Raw genomic sequence first — 19,217 nt, forward strand, 5'->3', positions numbered from 1 at the left:
TCTGAAGTTGGCAAGTTGGAGAACCAAGAGAGCCAATGGTGCAATTCCAGTCCATGCACAAAGGCCTGAGAAATCAAGAGAGCTGAGAGTACAGTTCTACTCCAAAGGCCAGCAGGCTTAAGACCTAGGAAAAGCCAGTGTTTCAGTTCAAATCCAAAGGTAGGAAAAAAATTGATGTCCCAGCTTGAAGGCAGTCAGACAAGAGGGATTCCCTCTTCCTCACAAGAGGGTCAGCCTTGGGGCGCCTGGGTGGCTCAGATGGTTAAACATCTGAGTCCTGGGATCAAGTCCCGCATTGGGTTCCTTGTTCAGCAGGGAGCCTGCTTCTCCCTCTGCCTCTCTCTCTCTCTGTCTCTCATGAATAAATAAATAAAATCTTTTAAAAAAAAAGAGAGAGTCAGCCTTTTTGTTCTATTCAGATATTCAACTGACTGGATGAGGCCCACCCACATTAGGTAGGGAAGCCCGCTTTACTCAGTCTACCAATTCAAATGTTAATCTCATCCAGAAACACCCTCACAGACACATCCAGAATAATATTTGACCAATTGTCTGGATACCCAGTGGCTTGGCTAAAATCATCCCACTCACACCAAATATTTGTTGAGTGAATGCTTACACTTGTAAGCACTAAGCCAATGAAACAGTGATACGTCAAATATGGTCCACAGCCTCATGATGCTAACAATCTAGAGAATTTAACAGGATATTACATGAATAGCTACACAAATAATTATAAAATAACAATGTGATAAGTACAGGGGAAAGAAATCTAACTTATCTATCTAACTTAACTTAGGGGCTTAAAAGGAAAGTGATATTAAATTAGATCTGAAGGACAAGGAGAAGAGTAGGAGTTGACCAGGTGAAAGGTTCAGAGTGATTGTGCAGGGAACAGCAGGGGCACAAACCCCGAGGCAGAAGAGCTTGGCTTCTTAGAGAGGGTACTGGGAAGGAAACATCAACTATGAGAAGAATGATGAAAGATGACTCTGGGAAGACAGGCAGGAACCAGAGCAGGCCAGTCCTTGTTAGCTAGATAAAGTTCTAAACTTTATCCTAAGAGTAATGGCAAGACCCAGTTCTTTGCCTGACTCATGATGCCATTTTGTGAAAACACTACAAGTGAGTTAGCAGCACTCACCCACAATATTTGTTATTCACCATACTAAGGAATCAACATACAAAGGCTAGCTCATTAAAGAAAGAGAAAACAGTGCTTCAGAACCAGTTTCTGAGTACCAGGCAGACGACAGAAGGTTACATCTGGGCTCGTGACTCTCAATCTGTCTTCCATGTCTCCCAACTGCATCATTTGTCTTCATAACACAACCTCGTAGCCACCACACCAAGGGCAGCTCTGATTCATGCCCTACATCAATAATGTTTGAGGGCGCCTGGGTGGCTCAGTTGATTAAACGTCTGCCTTCGGCTCATGTCATGATCCCAGCGTCCTGGGATCTGAGCAGGGAGTCTGCTTCTCCCTCTCCCTCTGCCCCTCCCCCTGCTTGTGTTCTCTCTCACGCTCTCTCTCTCTCTCGAATAAATAAAATCTTTTAAAAAATCAATAACATTTTAACTTAGAAGATTAACTTTAGGGGCGCCTCAGTGGCTCAGTCGTTAAGCATCTGCCTTTGGCTCAGGTCATGATCCTGGGGTCCTGGGATCAAGCTCCGCATTGGCCCCCTGCTCTGCAGGAAGCCTGCTTCTCCCTCTCCTCTGCTTGTGTTCCCTCTCTCGCTGTGTCTCGCTGTGAGTGGGAGACAAACTTTTCACTTTTTTGTATTTTTATTTTTATACAGTCAATTGTAAGGCTATGAAATATATTAAAACTATTAAGAACCATTTATCTCAATCTCTAAGAATAATATAACCATACTTACTATTTACATTTGTTAAATCTCTATTCTTATGTTTCTGGCAGTTCTAGATACGGCAGAGACTGTGATTTGCCTACTGTAACATCCGTTTCTCCCCTTCTTCCCCAGCAAGAGGACCCCAATATTATTTGGGGTGGGAATGTATCAGATAAAAGACTAAAATTCCAAACTCCCCTATAGTTAGATGAGGCCCTGTGGCTGAGTTCTGAGCAATGACATGTAAGTAGAAGTGATGGATGCGATGTGGGGCAGGACCCTTAAAGAGAGCTGACCCCACTGGAAAGTGGCCCTTCTTGTGTTTCTCTCATTTCTTCCAGCAGCCAGCTTGGAATATACAAATGATATCTATAGACCAATTGTCAGTTAGGACCATAAAGTGTTCTCGAAGACAGAAGAGCGGCAATGTTCCTGATGATTCTGTGACCCACCAAACAGGCCTAGACTGTCCACCTTTGATTTCCTTCATGTGCCAGAGAAAAATAAGCTACATCTTAACCAAGTCACTATTATTTGTTTTTATTGGTGTTGTTGTTATATATATCAAAACCCAATCCTAAATGATACACCGGACATCCCTATACCCACTACAGGAAAGAGATTCTCAGACACATACTCAATAGCATATTCACCCCACAATGTAGAATGTGATCTGTGGAGAGGTTATCGCCACATCTGAAAGGCAGAATAGAGCTATAAAAAGTTACTTCAACAAATAACCCTCATTTTTCCGTTCAACAGACTTTTACAGAATACTAACTATATTCCAGGTCCCATGGGCAACTACATTAAAAGATAAAGCTATGATATAAGCCAGTATAACAATCTACACACCTCCCCAGAGGAATTTTGAACCTTGTAGTTTCTATAGTATTTCCTCCATCACAGCATAAAGAGAAACAGAAGTGAAACATACATTATCAAAAAGGCCAAGTGGGGCACCTGGATGGCTCAGTCAATTTAGAGTCTGACTCTAATTTCGGCTCAGGTCATGACCTCAGGGTGGTGAGATCGAGCCCTGCATCCAGCTCCTTGCTCAGCAAGGAGTCTGCTTGAGCATTCTCTCCCTCTGCCCCTCCCCCTGTTCTCTCTCTCAAATAAACAAATCTTTTTTAAAAAGGCCAAGCATTTCTAAATCCTTAGAATATAGAAATTTTATAAATTGAGTTATTTTTACATAAACCATTTTCCATAGGATAACCTTTCTTACTAATATTACTATAGCAAATATGTACCCAGTAAATGGGGGGGAAATATATATTTGAGAGGAGATTCCCTGATTTTTCCCCCTGAAACTTAAAACCAAATTAGACTGAGTTTCACACGTTCACATCCTAAAAATAACAATCTAAGGGTTCTGGCTCTGTGCAAAATGGTGTAAGCATTTTTTATCTTGTCTCTCCCAAAGAACCCAACTATAAACTCTGTACAGACTGCATTGGGCAGCTATCTGAAGACTCTGAAAAGTAAATGGCAGCATAAGAATGGGAAAGAAGACCAGAATCCAAGGTAAATTTCCTGGAGATTTGCCCGTCAGTGCAGCTTGGCTCCCCTCCCCGCTCCCCTCCCGCCCCCCCCCCCGCCGCCATCTGTAATCAACTGGCCTTGACTTAAAAAGCTAAAAGAGCAACGGAGTGCAGACAAAAAGAATGCCAAGAGCTTTCTTTTTCTGGTCTAAGAATCAGGAAAGGAGACTCCTAAAGGTCACAGAAGAGGGAAATCCACTATTATCTTCCATTCTCTCCAGCCCCAGCCCCCATGGGAATCTCAGAGTGGGTGACAGGAGCACAACCACCACAGATGTCTAAAATTGTAAGAAAGGAAAATCATTCGTTTTAACCAGAAGAGCAATGGTCCCAAAATCATGGATCAAATGTCTGTTGCGTTTATCTCTGTCTTCCAGTTACTTGGCCCTAAGTATAAATGCAGGCAGAGGAAGTATACTGCTGAGCAAGAAAACTAAAGGCCCAGTTTTCTGGCTAGTGGGCTGGGAAAGGGGGGGCCTCAAGGAGACAAAGTATCAGCAAGATCATAGAAAGAAGGGAACTCAAGAGAGCAATCCCACAAAGTTTTATGTGAACTCCTGAACTCACCTCTGAGCTATGCATGTATAGACCTGATCTTAAATAGTATTACAAAGGATTTGAGAACTAAACTATGGTGTAAACCACTGCACAGATCCTACCCTGGCTACAGGGCAGTACACATGATGGAACAGATCCAAACAGCACTACAAAGTGGCTTTGAAAATGGAATACTGGAACCACAAACCATAGAAGATGGGTCTGACCTGTGAACTGACCTAGTCAGGTTGAAAATTAAAAATGAAAAAGAATAGTATTCCCTTTGGGATTTAACCAAAACCTAGAATATCATAATATGCATATGTCCAGGATATATGCAAAAATTACTCAGCAAACAAAGAAATAGGAAAATGTTTATTTCAAAGGAAAAGAAAATCAATGATGATACAGAGAATGGAGTTATCAGACAGATTTAAAAAGTTATTGTAACCAAACCCCAAATCATAAGGGCAAAATCTTGAAATGATGGGAAAATAGAAAGTCTTGGCCAAGAAATTAAAGCTGTAAAGAACCAAATGGAAATTTTAGAACTGAAAAACACAGTAACTAAAATAATAAATTCCTAGGATGAGCTCAAGAACAGAATGGAGATATAAAAGCAAAGAGTCACTGAACTTGAAGATGGATCAACCAATCTTAAAAACAGGAAAAAAAAAAGTCATAGCCCAGGGACCTGTGGGATAATACCAAAAAGCCTAACATTTGTATCAACACAATGCCAAAAGGTGAGGAGAAAGAAAAAATATTTGGAGAAATAATGGCTAAACACTTAACAATTTTGGCACAAGATGTAAACTTACAAATTCAAGAAGCTCAGCAAACCCCAAGAAGATAATCTAAAAAAAATCTAAATCCAGAAAAATGATTTCAAAATGCTAAAAATGAGAAACAAAGAAAACATCTTTAAAGGAGCCAGAAAAAAATGACCCACTGCATGCATACAATTCGAATGACTGCAGATTTCTCATCAGAAACAAGGGAGGCCAGAAGAAAGAGGAATGGTATTTTTTTTAAAGATATTTTATTTATTCATTTGAGAGAGAGAGAGTGAGTGAGAGCAGGAGCAGGGGTTAGGGTCAGAGGGAGAAGGAGAAGCATACTCCCCGGTGAGCAGGGAGCCCGATGAGGGATATGATCCTAGGACCATGACCTGAGCTAAAGGCAGACGTTTAACCAACTAAGGCACGAGGTGCCCTGAGAAATGGCATTTTTAAAGTGTTGAAGGTAGGTGCCCGGCTAGCTCAGTCGGTAGAGCATGAGACTCTTAAAGTGTTGAAGGTAAACAACTGTCAACCCCAAATTCTACAACTGGTGAAAATACCCTTTGGAAATCAAAGTGAAATAAAGACATTCTCAGATGAAGGAAAACTAAGACAACTGGTCTTCAGCAAACCTGCTCTAAAAGAAATGCTAAAGGCAATTTTTTTAAAAGAATTTTAAAATTTATTTATTTGAGAGAGAGAGACAACATATGTGTGAACAGGGGGGAGAAGCAGAAGGGGAGGAAGAAGCAGGCTCTGTGCTGAACAGAGTCAGGCACTCAATAGACTGAGCCACCCAGGTGTCCCGCTAAAGGCAATTCTTTAGATGGAAAGGAAACGATACCTGAGAAAAACCTGAAATGGCAAATATCTGGATAACTGTAACAGGTTATCCTTTCCCTCTTAAATTCTTTAAAAGATGTATGACAGTTAAAATAAAAAATAATAGGGCGCCTGGGTGGCTCAGTCGTTAAGTGTCTGCCTTCAGCTCAGGTCATGATCCCAGAGTCCTGGGATCGAGCCCCGCATTGGGCTCGCTGCTCCACAGAGAGCCTGCTTCTTCCTCTCCCACTCCCCCTGCTTGTGTGCCCTCTTTCACTGTGTCTCTCTCTGTCAAATAAATAAAATCTTTAAAAAATAATAATAAAATGAAATAAAATAAAAAATAATAAACATTACTTTAAATTATTACATCAAAAAAATTTTTATAACAACTCAATAGTAAAACAAACAATCAAGCAGAGGATCTGAATAGACATTTTTCCAAAGAAGATAAAAGATGAACAGATACACGAAAAGAAGCTCAGTATCAGAATCATCAGGAAAATGCAAATCAAAAGCACAATAAATCACTTCATACCTGTTAGAATGGCTATTATCAAAAAGACAAGAAATAATAAGTATTAGTGAGGATGTGGAAAAAAGGGAACACTTTTTTTCACACTGTTGGTGGGAATGGAAATAGGTATATCCACTACGGAAACAGTATGGAGTTTCCTCAAAAAATTAAAAATAAAACTACCATATGATCTAGCAATTCTACCTCTGAGTTTTTATCTAAAGAAAACAAAAACACTACATGGAAAGGATATATGCACCCACACGTTCATTGAAGCATTATTTGCAATTGCCAAGATATGGAAACAACCTAAATGTCCATGAATGGATGAATGAATAAAGAAAATGTGGCACATATATATGTAATGTAATCTAATTCAGACATAATAAAAAAGAAGGAAATCTCACCATTTGCAACAACATGGATGGATCTTGAAATCATTACGCTAAGTGAAATAAAGTCAGAGAAAAACAAATACTATATATGATCTCACTTATATGTGGAATCTAAAGAGAAAATCTTGCCATTTGCAATGACATGGATGGAACTAGAGGGTATTATGCTAAGCGAAATAAGTCAATCAAAGAAAGACAATTATCATATGATCTCATTGATATGTGGAATTTGAGAAACAAGGCAGAGGATCATAGGGGAAGAGAGGGAAAAATGAAACAAGAAGAAACCAGGGAGGGAGACAAACTGTAAGAGACTCTTAATCTCGGGAAACAAACTGAGGGTTGCTGGAGTGGAGGCGGGTGGGAGGGATGGGGTGGGTGGGTGATGGACACTGGGGAGGATATGTGTTGTGGTGAGCGCTGTGTATTGTGTAAGACTGACGAACCACAGACCTCTACCCTTGAAACAAACAATACATTATATGTTGTTAATAATAATAATAATAATAATAATAAAAGTACTCAGAAAAAAAAAACAAGCTCATGAATACAGAGAAAAGACTGCTGGTTGGCAGACATGGGAAGTAGGTGGGTGGAGGAAATGGGTAAATGTATTCAAAAAGTACAAACTTCCTGTTATAAAATAAATAAGCCATGGGGATGAATGTACAGCATGGTGACTATAGTTAATAATACTGTATTGCATATTTCAAAGTTGTAACAGAATAAGTCTTAAAAGTTCTTATCACAAGAAAAACATTTTTCATAACTATATACAGTGACAGATGCTAGCTAGAATTATTGTGATCATTTGCCAATATATACAAATATCAACCCATTATGTTGTATACCTGAAGCTAATTTAATGTTATACGTCAGTTATATATCAATTTAAAAAATTCTATGTAACATATGGAGATATAAGCGGATGTAATATACCAACTATAACATAATCAGAGGAAAGTAATAAGACATGATAATAAAGTTTCTACATTCCAACTGAACTGGTAAAATGGTCATTTTAAGTAGACTGAAAACTTATGTGTAGTATAATTCTTAGAGCAAGTCCCAAAAAAGGACCATAAAAAGAGATACTGTCAAAAACTCAAAGATAAATTAAAATGGAATAAATATTCAAACAATATAAAAGAAGACAGGAAAGGAGAAATAAAGAAATGAAACACAGAGGAAACAGATACCTAATAATAAAATAGTGAACAGAAATCCAGACATACCAATAATCACATTAAGTGTAAATGGTCTAAAGACAGGAGTTAAAAGAGATATTATCAGAAACTGGCAACAGCTACAAGCCAAATTGATTAGATCATTACAATCTCTCACCGACATGTTCCTATAAAGATTAGGAAATGTCAACCTTAACCTCTGACTCTGTATGTCAATATTTTCAGCTCTTGCTTTTGACTTACATCATTGGATCTTTCAAACCAGTAATATCTCTATATTATTTATTAAGCTTTGATTCTCAAAGGTTAGTTATAATACTGTTTTCCATTTTCCCACTTGCTTAAGTGAATTTCCTTATTATTTGGTAAAACAAATTTCCTGAGAAATTTGAGGAAGGAATTCCTATATGGAAACAGTTTTTGTCCCTTTGATATTATATGTCCTGCACTGAGAGCAATATGTTAAAGCCTGCTAGTATTAGTGTTTATTTCTCTTTGCATGTTCTGTAGCAGGGTCTTTTTTTATGAAGGTAGTTGCTGTGTTATTTGGTGCACAGATATTCGTTACTTTTTAACTTTATTCAAAATTGTACTTTTCAGCATTATAGAGAGTATTTTGTCTCACTTAATGCTTTTTGATATGGATTCTACATTGTCTGATGTGAGGTGTAACCCTGTTTGCATTTCCCATGTCTTTATTTTTAGTCTTTTTACAGCATTTTGTTTTCAATATATCTCTTACCTATAGCATCATTTGCTTATGCTTTGTGGAACGATCTGAAAATAATTTTATTTTACAGGTGAGTTATTCTCATTTATATTTACTAATATACTGATGAGGGACAGAAGCAGAAAATGTTCACTTTAAGCCCAGAAGCCTTATCTATAATATCCATAGCTCCAATAAGGATCAAATACATGCTGGTGGCTAAGTTTTGTTTTTTTTTTTTTTAAGATTTACTTATTTATTTGAGAGAGAGAGAGAGCACACACGCACACACGCGCGCATGCATGCCCGGGGAAGGGGGGGGGGGGGAGGAGATGGAGAGGGAGAATCTCAAGCGGACTCCCTGCAGTGTGGAGCCTGATGCAGGGCTCAATCCCACAATCCCAAGATATGACCTGAGCCGAAATCAGGAGTCAGATGCTTAACTGACTGAGCCACTGATTCAATCAGGAGTCAGATGCTTAACAGACTGAGCCACCCAGGCACCCCTGGTTGCTATATTCTTAAAGAGTCTCATGACTGCCTGGATATCTCATCAATAGTTAATATCAAACTGAATGATAAACACCAGAGAAATCTTGTGAAAGTAGTTTTATGAGCAGAAATTCAAAGAAGACATTTATGATTTAATACTTCTTGCACATCTCCTGTCCAAGTACCAAGCATATAACCACCAGCTTCATACAGTAAAAGTGCAGCTCTTTTGCTCATGGGTCCTATTGCCGTGCTACTCAAATAAATTTACCAAATAGCACCATAAAATGTCTCAAGAATTCTTTCTTGACTGTTGGGTTTGACAACTCCACAACAATATGACCAATATATTTGCTCTCAATTCTGTCACCATTATGTTATAGGTATGATATGTAAAAATTAAGTATAAGATTTTGAATAAGTAAAATTTTAAAAGCTTACAAAAATGCTAATTAACCAAGTTTTAGTTTTTCCTGGCTCTGAGCAACCAAGTAAGCACTTACTGTTTTGCTAACTAACCAAGATCTGCCACTATTAGTAACAATAATGTTCTCATCATTTCAAGATTATTGGTTTAAAAGATCACCTCGGGCACCTGGGTGGCTCAGTTGGTTAAGCGACTGCCTTCGGCTCAGGTCATGATCCTGGAGTCCCGGGATCGAGTCCCACATCGGGCTCCCTGCTCGGCGGGGAGTCTGCTTCTCCCTCTGACCCTCCTCCCTCTCATGCTCTCTGTCTCTCAGTCTCTCTCTCAAATAAATAAATAAAAAATCTTTAAAAAAAATAAAAAAAAATAAAAGATCACCTCAATTTGGACATGTAGATAGAAAAACAGGAGGAGGCTGGGCCAGTACTGCCAAGGCTAACTAGAGGCTCATATGTGCAACACTTAGACACAGAAAAGAAAGTTACTCTCTAATCACTTCCTAGGTATGTGAATGCACTACTTAAAGAAGTTATAAAGCGTAATTTTTTTTAACTATGGGTTGTGATTCACATTTTTTTTTAAGATTTTATTTTATTTATGTATTTGAGAGGGAGAGTGCATAAGTGGGGTAAGGGGCAGAAGGAGAGAATCCCAAGCAGACTCTCTGCTGAGCACGGAGCCAGATATGGGGCTCGATCTCACGACCCATAAGATCATCACCTGAGCGGAAACCAAGAGCTGGACACTCAACCAACTGAGCCACCCAGGCACCCCTCACATTTTTAAAAAAATTGACATAGAATAGGTACTACTAGGGTGCACTAAACGCAGCAAAGTATTGTTTTATGATATTTTGTTTCAACTATATGTGTATTAGTTTGCTAAGGCTGCCATAACAAAGTACCAGACTAAGTGACTAAAATAACAGAAATTTATTTTCTCATAGTTCTGGATGCTGGAACTCCAGGATCAAGATGTCGGTAGGGTTGCTTACATTCTGAGGCTTTTCTCATTGACTTTTCTCTTTGTGTTCATGCCGTCTTTCCTTTTCTTGTAAGGCCATCAGCCACACTGAATTAAGGCCCACCCTAAAGACCTGGTTTTTTGTTTTGTTTTTTATTCTTATGTTATTCCCCATACATTACATCATTAGTTTTAGATGAAGTGTTCCATGATTCATTGTTTGTGCATAACACCCAGTGCTCCATGCAGAATGTGCCCTCCTCAATACCCACCACCAGGCTAACCCATCCTCCCACCCCCCTCCCCTCTAGAACCCTGTTTGTTTTTCAGAGTCCATCGTCTTTCATGGTTCGTCTACCCCTCCAATTTCCCCCGCTTCTTTCTTCCCCTCCCGCTACCTTCTTCTTCTTTTTTTTTTTCTTAACATATATTGCATTATTTGTTTCAGAGGTACAGATCTGAGATTCAACAGTCTTGCACAATTCACAGAGCTCACCAGAGCACACACCCTCCCCAGTGTCCATCACCCAGTCACCCCATCCCTCCCACCCCACCCCCCACTCCAGCAACCCTCAGTTTGTTTCCTGCAATTAAGAATTCCTCATATCAGTGAGGTCATATGATACGTGTCTTTCTCTTTTTGACTTATTTCACTCAACATAATACCCTCCAGCTCCATCCACGTCGTTGCAAATGGCAAGATCTCATTCCTTTTGATGGCTGCATAATATTCCACTGTGTATATATACCACCTCTTCTTTATCCATTCATCTGTCGATGGACATCTTGGCTCTTTCCACAGTTTGGCTATTGTGGACATTGCTGCTATAAACATCGGGGTGCACGTACCCCTTCGGATCCCTACTTTTGTATCTTTGGGGTAAATACCCAGTAGTGCAATTGCTGGATCATACGGTAGCTCTATTTTCAACTTTTTGAGGAACCTCCATACTGTTTTCCAGAGTGGCTGCACCAGCTTGCATTCCCACCAACAGTGTAGAAGGGTTCCCCTTTCTCCGCATCCCCGCCAACATCTGTCGTTTCCTGACTTGTTAATTTTAGCCATTCTGACTGGTGTGAGGTGGTATCTCATTGAGGTTTTGATTTGGATTTCCCTGATGCTGAGCGATATTGAGCACTTTTTCATGTGTCTGTTGGCCATTTGGATGTCTTCTTTGGGAAAATGTCTGTTCATGTAAAGACCTGGTTTTAACTTACTACCTCTTTAAAGATCTTAGCTCCAAATATGGTTACATTGTGAGATACTAGGGATAAGTACTTCAATACATGACTCTTGGGAGGGCACAATTCAGCCCATAACATTACACTTATACATGTATTATGTATGTGTGCAATCAAAAGAGTTTTAAAATACCTTTTTAGAGGACTCTGAATAGACAATTCAAATGTATTCAATATATTCTAAGCTTAAAGGGCCTAGCTGTAATTTCACAATGGAGTCTTAGAACTTCAGTCTCCAGATTTCCAAGTCTTCGTGAGGCAGTTCAGAATTTAACTACCCCAGGGACACTCATAATGCAATTATGAAAATTTGTATGAACATGTAAGTACTTTTGCTGATATTCTTACTCAACATTACCTGATTAAAAAAAATAATCCTAGTGTTTTAGGTGTAGGGTTTATTAGTATAAAGCTCTACTAGTTATATTTCCATGTTTTTAGAGACTATTATTCATTATTATATTGACTTCCCAAGCTACCAGATTAAACTATAGAAACTTAAAGCCATATTGTCTTTCCCCTCTCTTAAAACTCAAAAGCCTCAAATATCTAACAGTTTAATCAATGGCTAACCTAGATATATTTTTAAGGCCTGAGGGAAAATACTGATGTTTTAAATTCTCTAAATTCACTTAAGGCAACAATAATCCTTTGTTTAAAATGTACTACTTTAAATCTTAAAAAAAAAAAAAAAGGGACGCCTAGGTGGCTCAGTCAGTTAAGCATCTGCCTTCAGCTCAAGTCATGATCCCAAGGTCCTGGGATCGAGTCCCTCATCGAGCTCCTTGCTCAGTGGGGAGCCTGCTTCTCCCTCTGCCTGCCACTCCCCCTACTTGTGCTCGCTCTCTCTCTCTGACAAATAAGTAAATAAAATCTTTAAAAAAAATAAAATAAAATGTACTACTTTATATGCAGTAAGCTAAAAACAGCTAAAAATTAACATATAAGCCATAAAATATTTTAAATATCATTTTAAGAATACAAACATCCACATTTTACATTTAGGCCCCACGTCCATGTCTAAGAAAATTTCCTAATCATTTAGGTTGGAAACATTTTCAAATTTGTCCTGGTTAATTGTAACATATCTTATGATTTACTCTGGGTCTATATACTATCAAAGTTGGTTGAGTTGGTACAATAACATAAAATAATGAAGTAACAAATAGGCCAAATCAGGGCAATCTTGAGCCTCTCACAATATTTGGTGATGTCAATTTTGAAAACTATTGGAAAACAGTCCAAATATTTGTTTTGTCAGAGTAACTGATTTTTTCCAAAGTCAAACAGAATCAAGTAAAGGCTGGTTTCACACCACTGGAACTTTTAAATTTCCTGTCTCTGCAATTCACTCCCTCTTTTCCCAATAATTTTAACTAGCAAAGCATACCTCTACCTTTCTCTAACAAGCCAAGTTCTTTCATACTTCCAAGCCTTTACATACTTTGACAGAGTACTGAGAAGCAAAAAGCTTTCCTTTTTCTATTTCTTCACAAATACATTCTTTATACCTGGCATTCTGTGAAAGTGTATGAAAGATTGCAAAGGTCATGTGACATCAGTCAAGCTCAATTATATGAATCTGAGGGTAAAATATAAATCTTTCTCTCCCAGAGAGAAGATATATTTTTGTTTTTTTACTATAAAATAAAGAGGGAGCACAATCATGTCATCCAAAACTCAAGAGAAGGGGGTTAGTACACTAAAAAAAAATGTACTTTATAATTGCTCCAGCTATGAGCTCAGACTTTCTATACAAAAGTACTATATTAATAATGATAGTACTAAAAGACCTCCTGTTTTTAGAATATATAATTTAGCAACAATTAATATTCACTATCTCAAATAATCTTTTCAATATCTGAGTGAAGAAGCAAGGTAGAAATCATATTACAACAGAAGTGTAAGTGTACTCACAACAAGAATCTTCTTCATTGCTATATTCTTTGAACCAGAATATTACCTAGCATATAGTGGGTTCTGAACAAACAAATATTTTCTAAATAATAAATGAAATTATCACTTTACTTTGTAAGGACAGTAACTGAAGCTAGTTAAGAAAAGTTCACTCAAAATCTCACAACTCAAAATCTCACAACTTGGGACTTAGGCTTTCCTCTAGATAAAATGTCTTAGAATGTTCATTCCATTACATTGTATTTCTCGTACTTGCCCAAAAGTTAGAAGGAAAGTAGAACACAAAAATGAAAAATCTCAGACTTTCTTCAGGATTTCTATACTCCACATCACCAGTCTCAAAAGTTCTCAGATCAAACTCATCTTTCTACTCATTCGAGCACATTATTTTGATTTTGTGCTACCCTATGCTACCGCTGTGGTTTGAAGCGCTGCAAGGTAACAGGTATGGAGGCGTATATGTACATCCGCATCACAATGGCATTCCTATCAGTAGGATTCCATTAAATAACACATCAGTTTCTCATATTACTGAGGCAACTCCAGAGATTGTGGTAGGTAAAAATTCCTGGATGATTAACTCTGGTATAGCTTACACTGAAGAAAAAGAGGAGGTTTAAGATATCTTTCCTTCATAGTCATGACTCTCCTTTCCCTACAACACCTCCAACTAGGTCTTGACATACCAAGACACAATCATCTATAAATGCACTTGACTGGAAGCTCATTTTTTTTTTTAAAGATTTTATTTATTTATTTGACAGAGAGAGACACAGCGAGAGAGGGAACACAAGCAGGGGGAGTGGGAGAGGGAGAAGCAGGCCTCCTGCGGAGCAGGGAGCCCGATGTGGGGCTCGATTCCAGGACCCTGAGATCATGACCTGAGCTGAAGGCAGACGCTTAACGACTGAGCCACCCAGGCGCCCCGGAAGCTCATTTTTTTTAGATTTAAAAGTTAATAATGTTAGCCAAAACGGACTTTAGTAAGTCACTAACTTAAACTGGATTAAAATGCCTAAAATATTAAAGAGTGGTATCTTTTGGAGACTTACTTGTAGGTCATGTTATTATTTAATCTTAAAGACATGCAAACAACGTAATCACAAGTATGATCGAACTATCGATTAGTATTTTCTACCTCTGTTAGAGAAACAAAGCAAACTAATATTTAGAAATAAAAAATAAGAGATTTTTATTGGGTGTAGAATTTTAATTCTGAAGACTGATTTACGAAACATTATTAGTCACATGAAAATTCCTGAGAAAAAAATTGAAATACAACTCATCTAAATTAGAAGGTATCCTTGAAAATCATAAACATTAAACATTAAATTAGATAAGTACATATACCACAAAGAAAAACACCTCAAAGATAGTTTGGGCTATGTACAGAAAGATACTGAATCTCGCAAGTGTAAGCTACTTTCCCAAATACTATGATGAAATCCTACCTGGAATTATGTAATTTGAGTATAAGCAAATAGCAAGAATCATATTACCAATGAAGAAAACCTTATTTCCCTTCGGTTTTTACAATTTTTTATTTTTTTAATTTGGATCACATCTACTGTTAACCTTGATTTTACCAAGACTAATCACCTCCTTAATGTTACCTAGCAAGTAATTAAAATTTCACGGATGGTCAGGTTTAAACTGAATTCCAACTATTCTCCTGTATCCATTATACGTTGTATAAATGTATAGTCAGTCAACTGAGCTTTAGATTTCAATGTGATTTACTTCCAAGAAATTACATTAAACAGGATGTCTTAAAATAATGTTCAATCTACCACTCTAAACGCTTCTTGCTTTAAAAGCTGAGTACTGTTTAAAAGACAAAAGAAATAAAAACATGGTTCATTCATTCATTAAATAAACATTTATTTAAAGCCCAATGAGCAAAATTCTGTACTAAGTATGATTCCTGACCTATAACAATCAAAATAAGAAAAAAATAAAATGCAGTAAATACAAAATGACATGATACTACTGAATACATATAAACAGAGGTGTCAAGTAATAATAATAAGACTGAAATAATTAGGAAAGTCTTCCCTAGAGAGATCATTATTAAATCAAGTAATGCCATTTTAACTATAGGAAATTACACACAGACAAAAAGGAAAGCATTAAGTAAGAGATTCTGCAAATATATTTCAAGTGGAAGACTAAATTGGGGGACTAATGAGATCAATTTGGATAAGACAGTAAACCTGACAAGACTGATTTTACATTCAGCATAATAAGAGCTATTATAAATACTTGGATGACAGAAGAGTAACATGAAGAAAACACTAATTGATGAAGGTATGTTTCTCCTATCTACATGTAGGACAGACTATAATACTGAAAATAAAACCAGCAAAATTGTTGCAGTTACCAAAAAGGTGAGGTGATGAAGGTCTGTGTTAATTTGGCCGAAGAAGGCTTCACGTAGCCAGATGACAGGCTGGGGTTTTAGAGGGCATGATCTACTAGCGAAAGCTATCATAAAAATCAATAAAAATTCCTGGGTTATCAGAAAACTTTAAAGCCAAGAGATCTTCAGTGCAGGGCAGATCAAGAATGTCCCACAGCCATAGTTTCAAAGGTTCATGTAAAGTAATTCTGTGACTTCTATAAGGTACCACACAACTATCTTAGAACTGAATAAGAAAAGTAAAGCTTATTCCATTAATCACCCCGGAGCTGGTGAACTAGATTTCAAATCCAATTTGACTCTATGCAGACAATAAAATTCAATTATAAACTCAAAAATGTGCTCTTAACATATTATGCTGCACCTTTCAACTTGGTGGAAGATCTCCGTGATATTATTGTTAAATAGGAGTTAATCCTTACTGGTGCACGGGAGCCAAAAAAGATTTTAAGAACATGTATTCTTGATGCATACAGTAAAGGCATAATGACTCTTGCTCAGTGACTACCTATTCCGTCTACGCACTCGAAACACTCATACTTGCCCAGGACTTTGGGAAATCCAAACAGGTTATACCACTCATGCAGTCCTTCTTAAGTGACAACCCATTATTTGGTCATAAATTACAAGAAGCAGATACACATGAATACACATGAAAGTCACAAATTGTTCTGTCACACCAGATTTTACCTTTGTTCTACTGAAAATAGCCCCCAACCTGCAGAATAATAAAAAGAAAAAATCAAACTATCATTAAATTCATTTTGAAAAGAAATAAGTAGGAACTATTTAAAATTTCATAATGTCTTATGACCACAAATACTACATAACCATGTATTTGTAAAAGTTACCCGTCACCACGAAATCAAAAAGAACTCACACTAGCTACAATTTATGAAAGAAATCACAAGTCTTCAAGCCATTAATAATGATCAACAAATCACCAGCAACACGACCAGAAGGCAAGAGCTGAGGTCCAGTTCCTAATGAAGAGTATCTACTAAAGAGACGACCAAAACGACTAAACAGATCTCTGTGCTTACTGATGGCATTTCCCATATCTTAAATAAGAAGGATAGGTCAAAAGCACAGTTACACAAAAAGAACTATCTAGAAACAAACCTGGTTATAGAGTGTGACTGCTTAGTATCTACATAAGCAAAATTATAAATTAGGTATATTTCATTTGAGAGAAATATTAGGTGTTTACAGTGAAGAAAAATGAAACGTTACCAGGATCTGAAAAAGGTTGTCTAACTACACTGAATTCTTGTTTTAATAAGAGGTCTTAAAAAAAAAAAGTTTTAATTTCCAGAAGGCCAGATTCAAAAAATAGGAATGGCTTTACCCACAGTCCCATGTCTAGGACAAGGATTTTGTACCAGGCCATGCAAAATGTCCAAGGCAGAAGTCACCCACCAGGCATTCCCAGCCTCTTAATCGTGTCGCTCCAGAAACCAAGAGGCCTTGACTTCGAGCTTGTTAACGTGACCTGAGGCTTTCCTGCTCAGGACTGACCAGTAGGGCCACTTCTCTCCAGAGCAGCCTCCAATAATTGCCACACTGAGTGGAAGCAGTAAGTGGGTGGCACAGACAAAGCTGAGCTGGCAGCCTACCTGCTCTCTTCAGAGAAACAGTCAACTCACGCACTTAGCCTGATGCTACTTTCTTTGGCTTGGCTCTTGAGAAGCCAGAAAGTGCTGTAAACAAGTTACACCTTCTTTCCCGAAACGGGATGCCGAGGTGACCAGCACCGAGCGCCCATCACACTGCCGGGGCACAGAGCCTACTGGGCGGCCCCTCCATTCTGCTCGCACCGAGGGCCGCGCGTCCCGGGAGAGGCGGCAGAGGGGCGAGGCCGAGTCCGGGACCCTCCCGAGGGCCTGCGTCGGACCGAAAGCGGCCGCTGGGCCGCCAGGTGGGCCGGCGGACTCACCTTGTTGAGGTGGGGGTTCCGCGTCACGGCATAGCCGCGCTGGTGGGTGTGGCGGCGGCGGGGGGCTGCGCGCTCCATGGCCGCTGCGCGGGTGGGCTGCGGGGTCGGGCCGGAGCGTGCGCCGAGCGGGGCCGGCGGCGGATGCTGTGGCGGCGCCCGCGCTGACTACGGCGGCGGCGGCGGCGGCGGCGGCCGCGCTGGGAAAAAGCCGGCGGTCGGGGGCGGGCGTGGGTGGCGAGAGGGGGTGGACGCGGCGGGAGGAGCCCGCGAGAAGCCGATGTCCCCAGCCGGGCAGCCTGCGAGAATCGCTGAGTCACGGCAGGAGATCAGCCGAGCCGGGGAGTGAGGAGGAGGAGGAAGAGCGAGGCTCCGGCGGCGCCGCGGGAGCCCGGGGAGGGAGGGAGGGAGGGGGAGGCGGCCGCGGGAGTCGCTCCCTTCCGTGCACAGGGCTTCTGATCACAACTGTCCTCGCCCGTCCCTGCGTGGGGCGTGCCTCCGTTGTTCAGGGAATGCTCTTACCCCCGAGACCCACGCGGCCAGCAAGGCCAGGCTTCCCCGCCAGCCCCGGGGGCCTTGCGGGTACCGTCGCCCCTGGCCGAGGTGGGCCCTTAGCGGGAGCCCCTGCGAAGCTGGGAAGGTGCGAAATGGAGAGGTGCAGGCGGACACAGCGGCTGCGGGACCGCTGATGGGAGCACTCACGAAGTGGACGCAGGGGCTGTTTGCAGGAGACCCCGACTGACTGAGACTCCGATCTCTCTGTCCCTTCCTACGAGGGGCTTCGAAGCTCTCTATCCACCGTCCCGAGGCCGGCCACGCCCAGGGGCCAGACAGACTCAACCTTGACCCAGAAAGCAGAGGCCAGAATAGAACTGGGAGAAAGGAGAGAGCGGGGCCAGAACACTGAGGGTCTCCAGATAATCAGTGGGAATTTTATTTTAATTTAATTAAAGTAAAAGTCAGGGTGTGTTACGCTGCAGATACGTAGGGCCCGCTGAACAGTCACATTTATCTCGCATACAATTTTGGTGAGAGTTCAGAAACCAGGATGTTGATGAACCTCTTTGAATATTAATGGGTAATTCAAACTTAAAGGGCTTCAGTTTCTTCTTTGGTCCAAGGAGAGAGTCAATAAATGATCTTCCAGCCCTGGAATTCTGTTATTATTGATATTTATACTTGAAGTTTCAAGGAATGGAGGAGGAGTCAGAACAAAGCCAAAAGGAGTGTGTGACACGCAAAAACCACTAAAGCTTTCTGTGCCCCAGTTTCTTTTCCAGGTAAGTAGGATCACTAGTTTCTGCCCTGCTCATTTCTACCTCATGGTGGTACAAAAGATAGTATTAGGGATTGATTAGGGGTTCATTTTATATATCCATAAACTAGACACACATCTAATGTTTTATGAAACTTTATCAGAAAGATTGCTAAAACTGTATATTTGGGCCACACTTATGCCCAGAAGCTTCTTG

The 19,217-nt window shown here is 39.8% G+C and overlaps 1 protein-coding gene across 2 annotated transcripts in view; it reads right to left on the reverse strand.

Annotated features, from left to right (window-relative positions):
* ME1 (malic enzyme 1) overlaps positions 1-18,060 on the reverse strand; it is a 202,783-nt gene extending 184,723 nt beyond the window's left edge. The window contains exon 1 of one of the 2 annotated variants that reach the window (XM_064597816.1): positions 17,749-18,060. In XM_064597816.1, the coding sequence (XP_064453886.1) occupies positions 17,749-17,826 (78 nt within the window). In that variant the 5' untranslated portion in view covers positions 17,827-18,060. The remainder of the gene's footprint in view (positions 1-17,748) is intronic. The other variant, XM_064597815.1, reaches the window with a different exon arrangement.
* Positions 18,061-19,217: the final 1,157 nt, after the last annotated feature.

This window comes from Mirounga angustirostris, unplaced genomic scaffold (assembly GCF_029215605.1).
Source record: "Mirounga angustirostris isolate CCGP_5_RB_7025 unplaced genomic scaffold, mMirAng1.0.hap1 SCAF_8, whole genome shotgun sequence".
NCBI lineage: Eukaryota > Metazoa > Chordata > Mammalia > Carnivora > Phocidae > Mirounga > Mirounga angustirostris.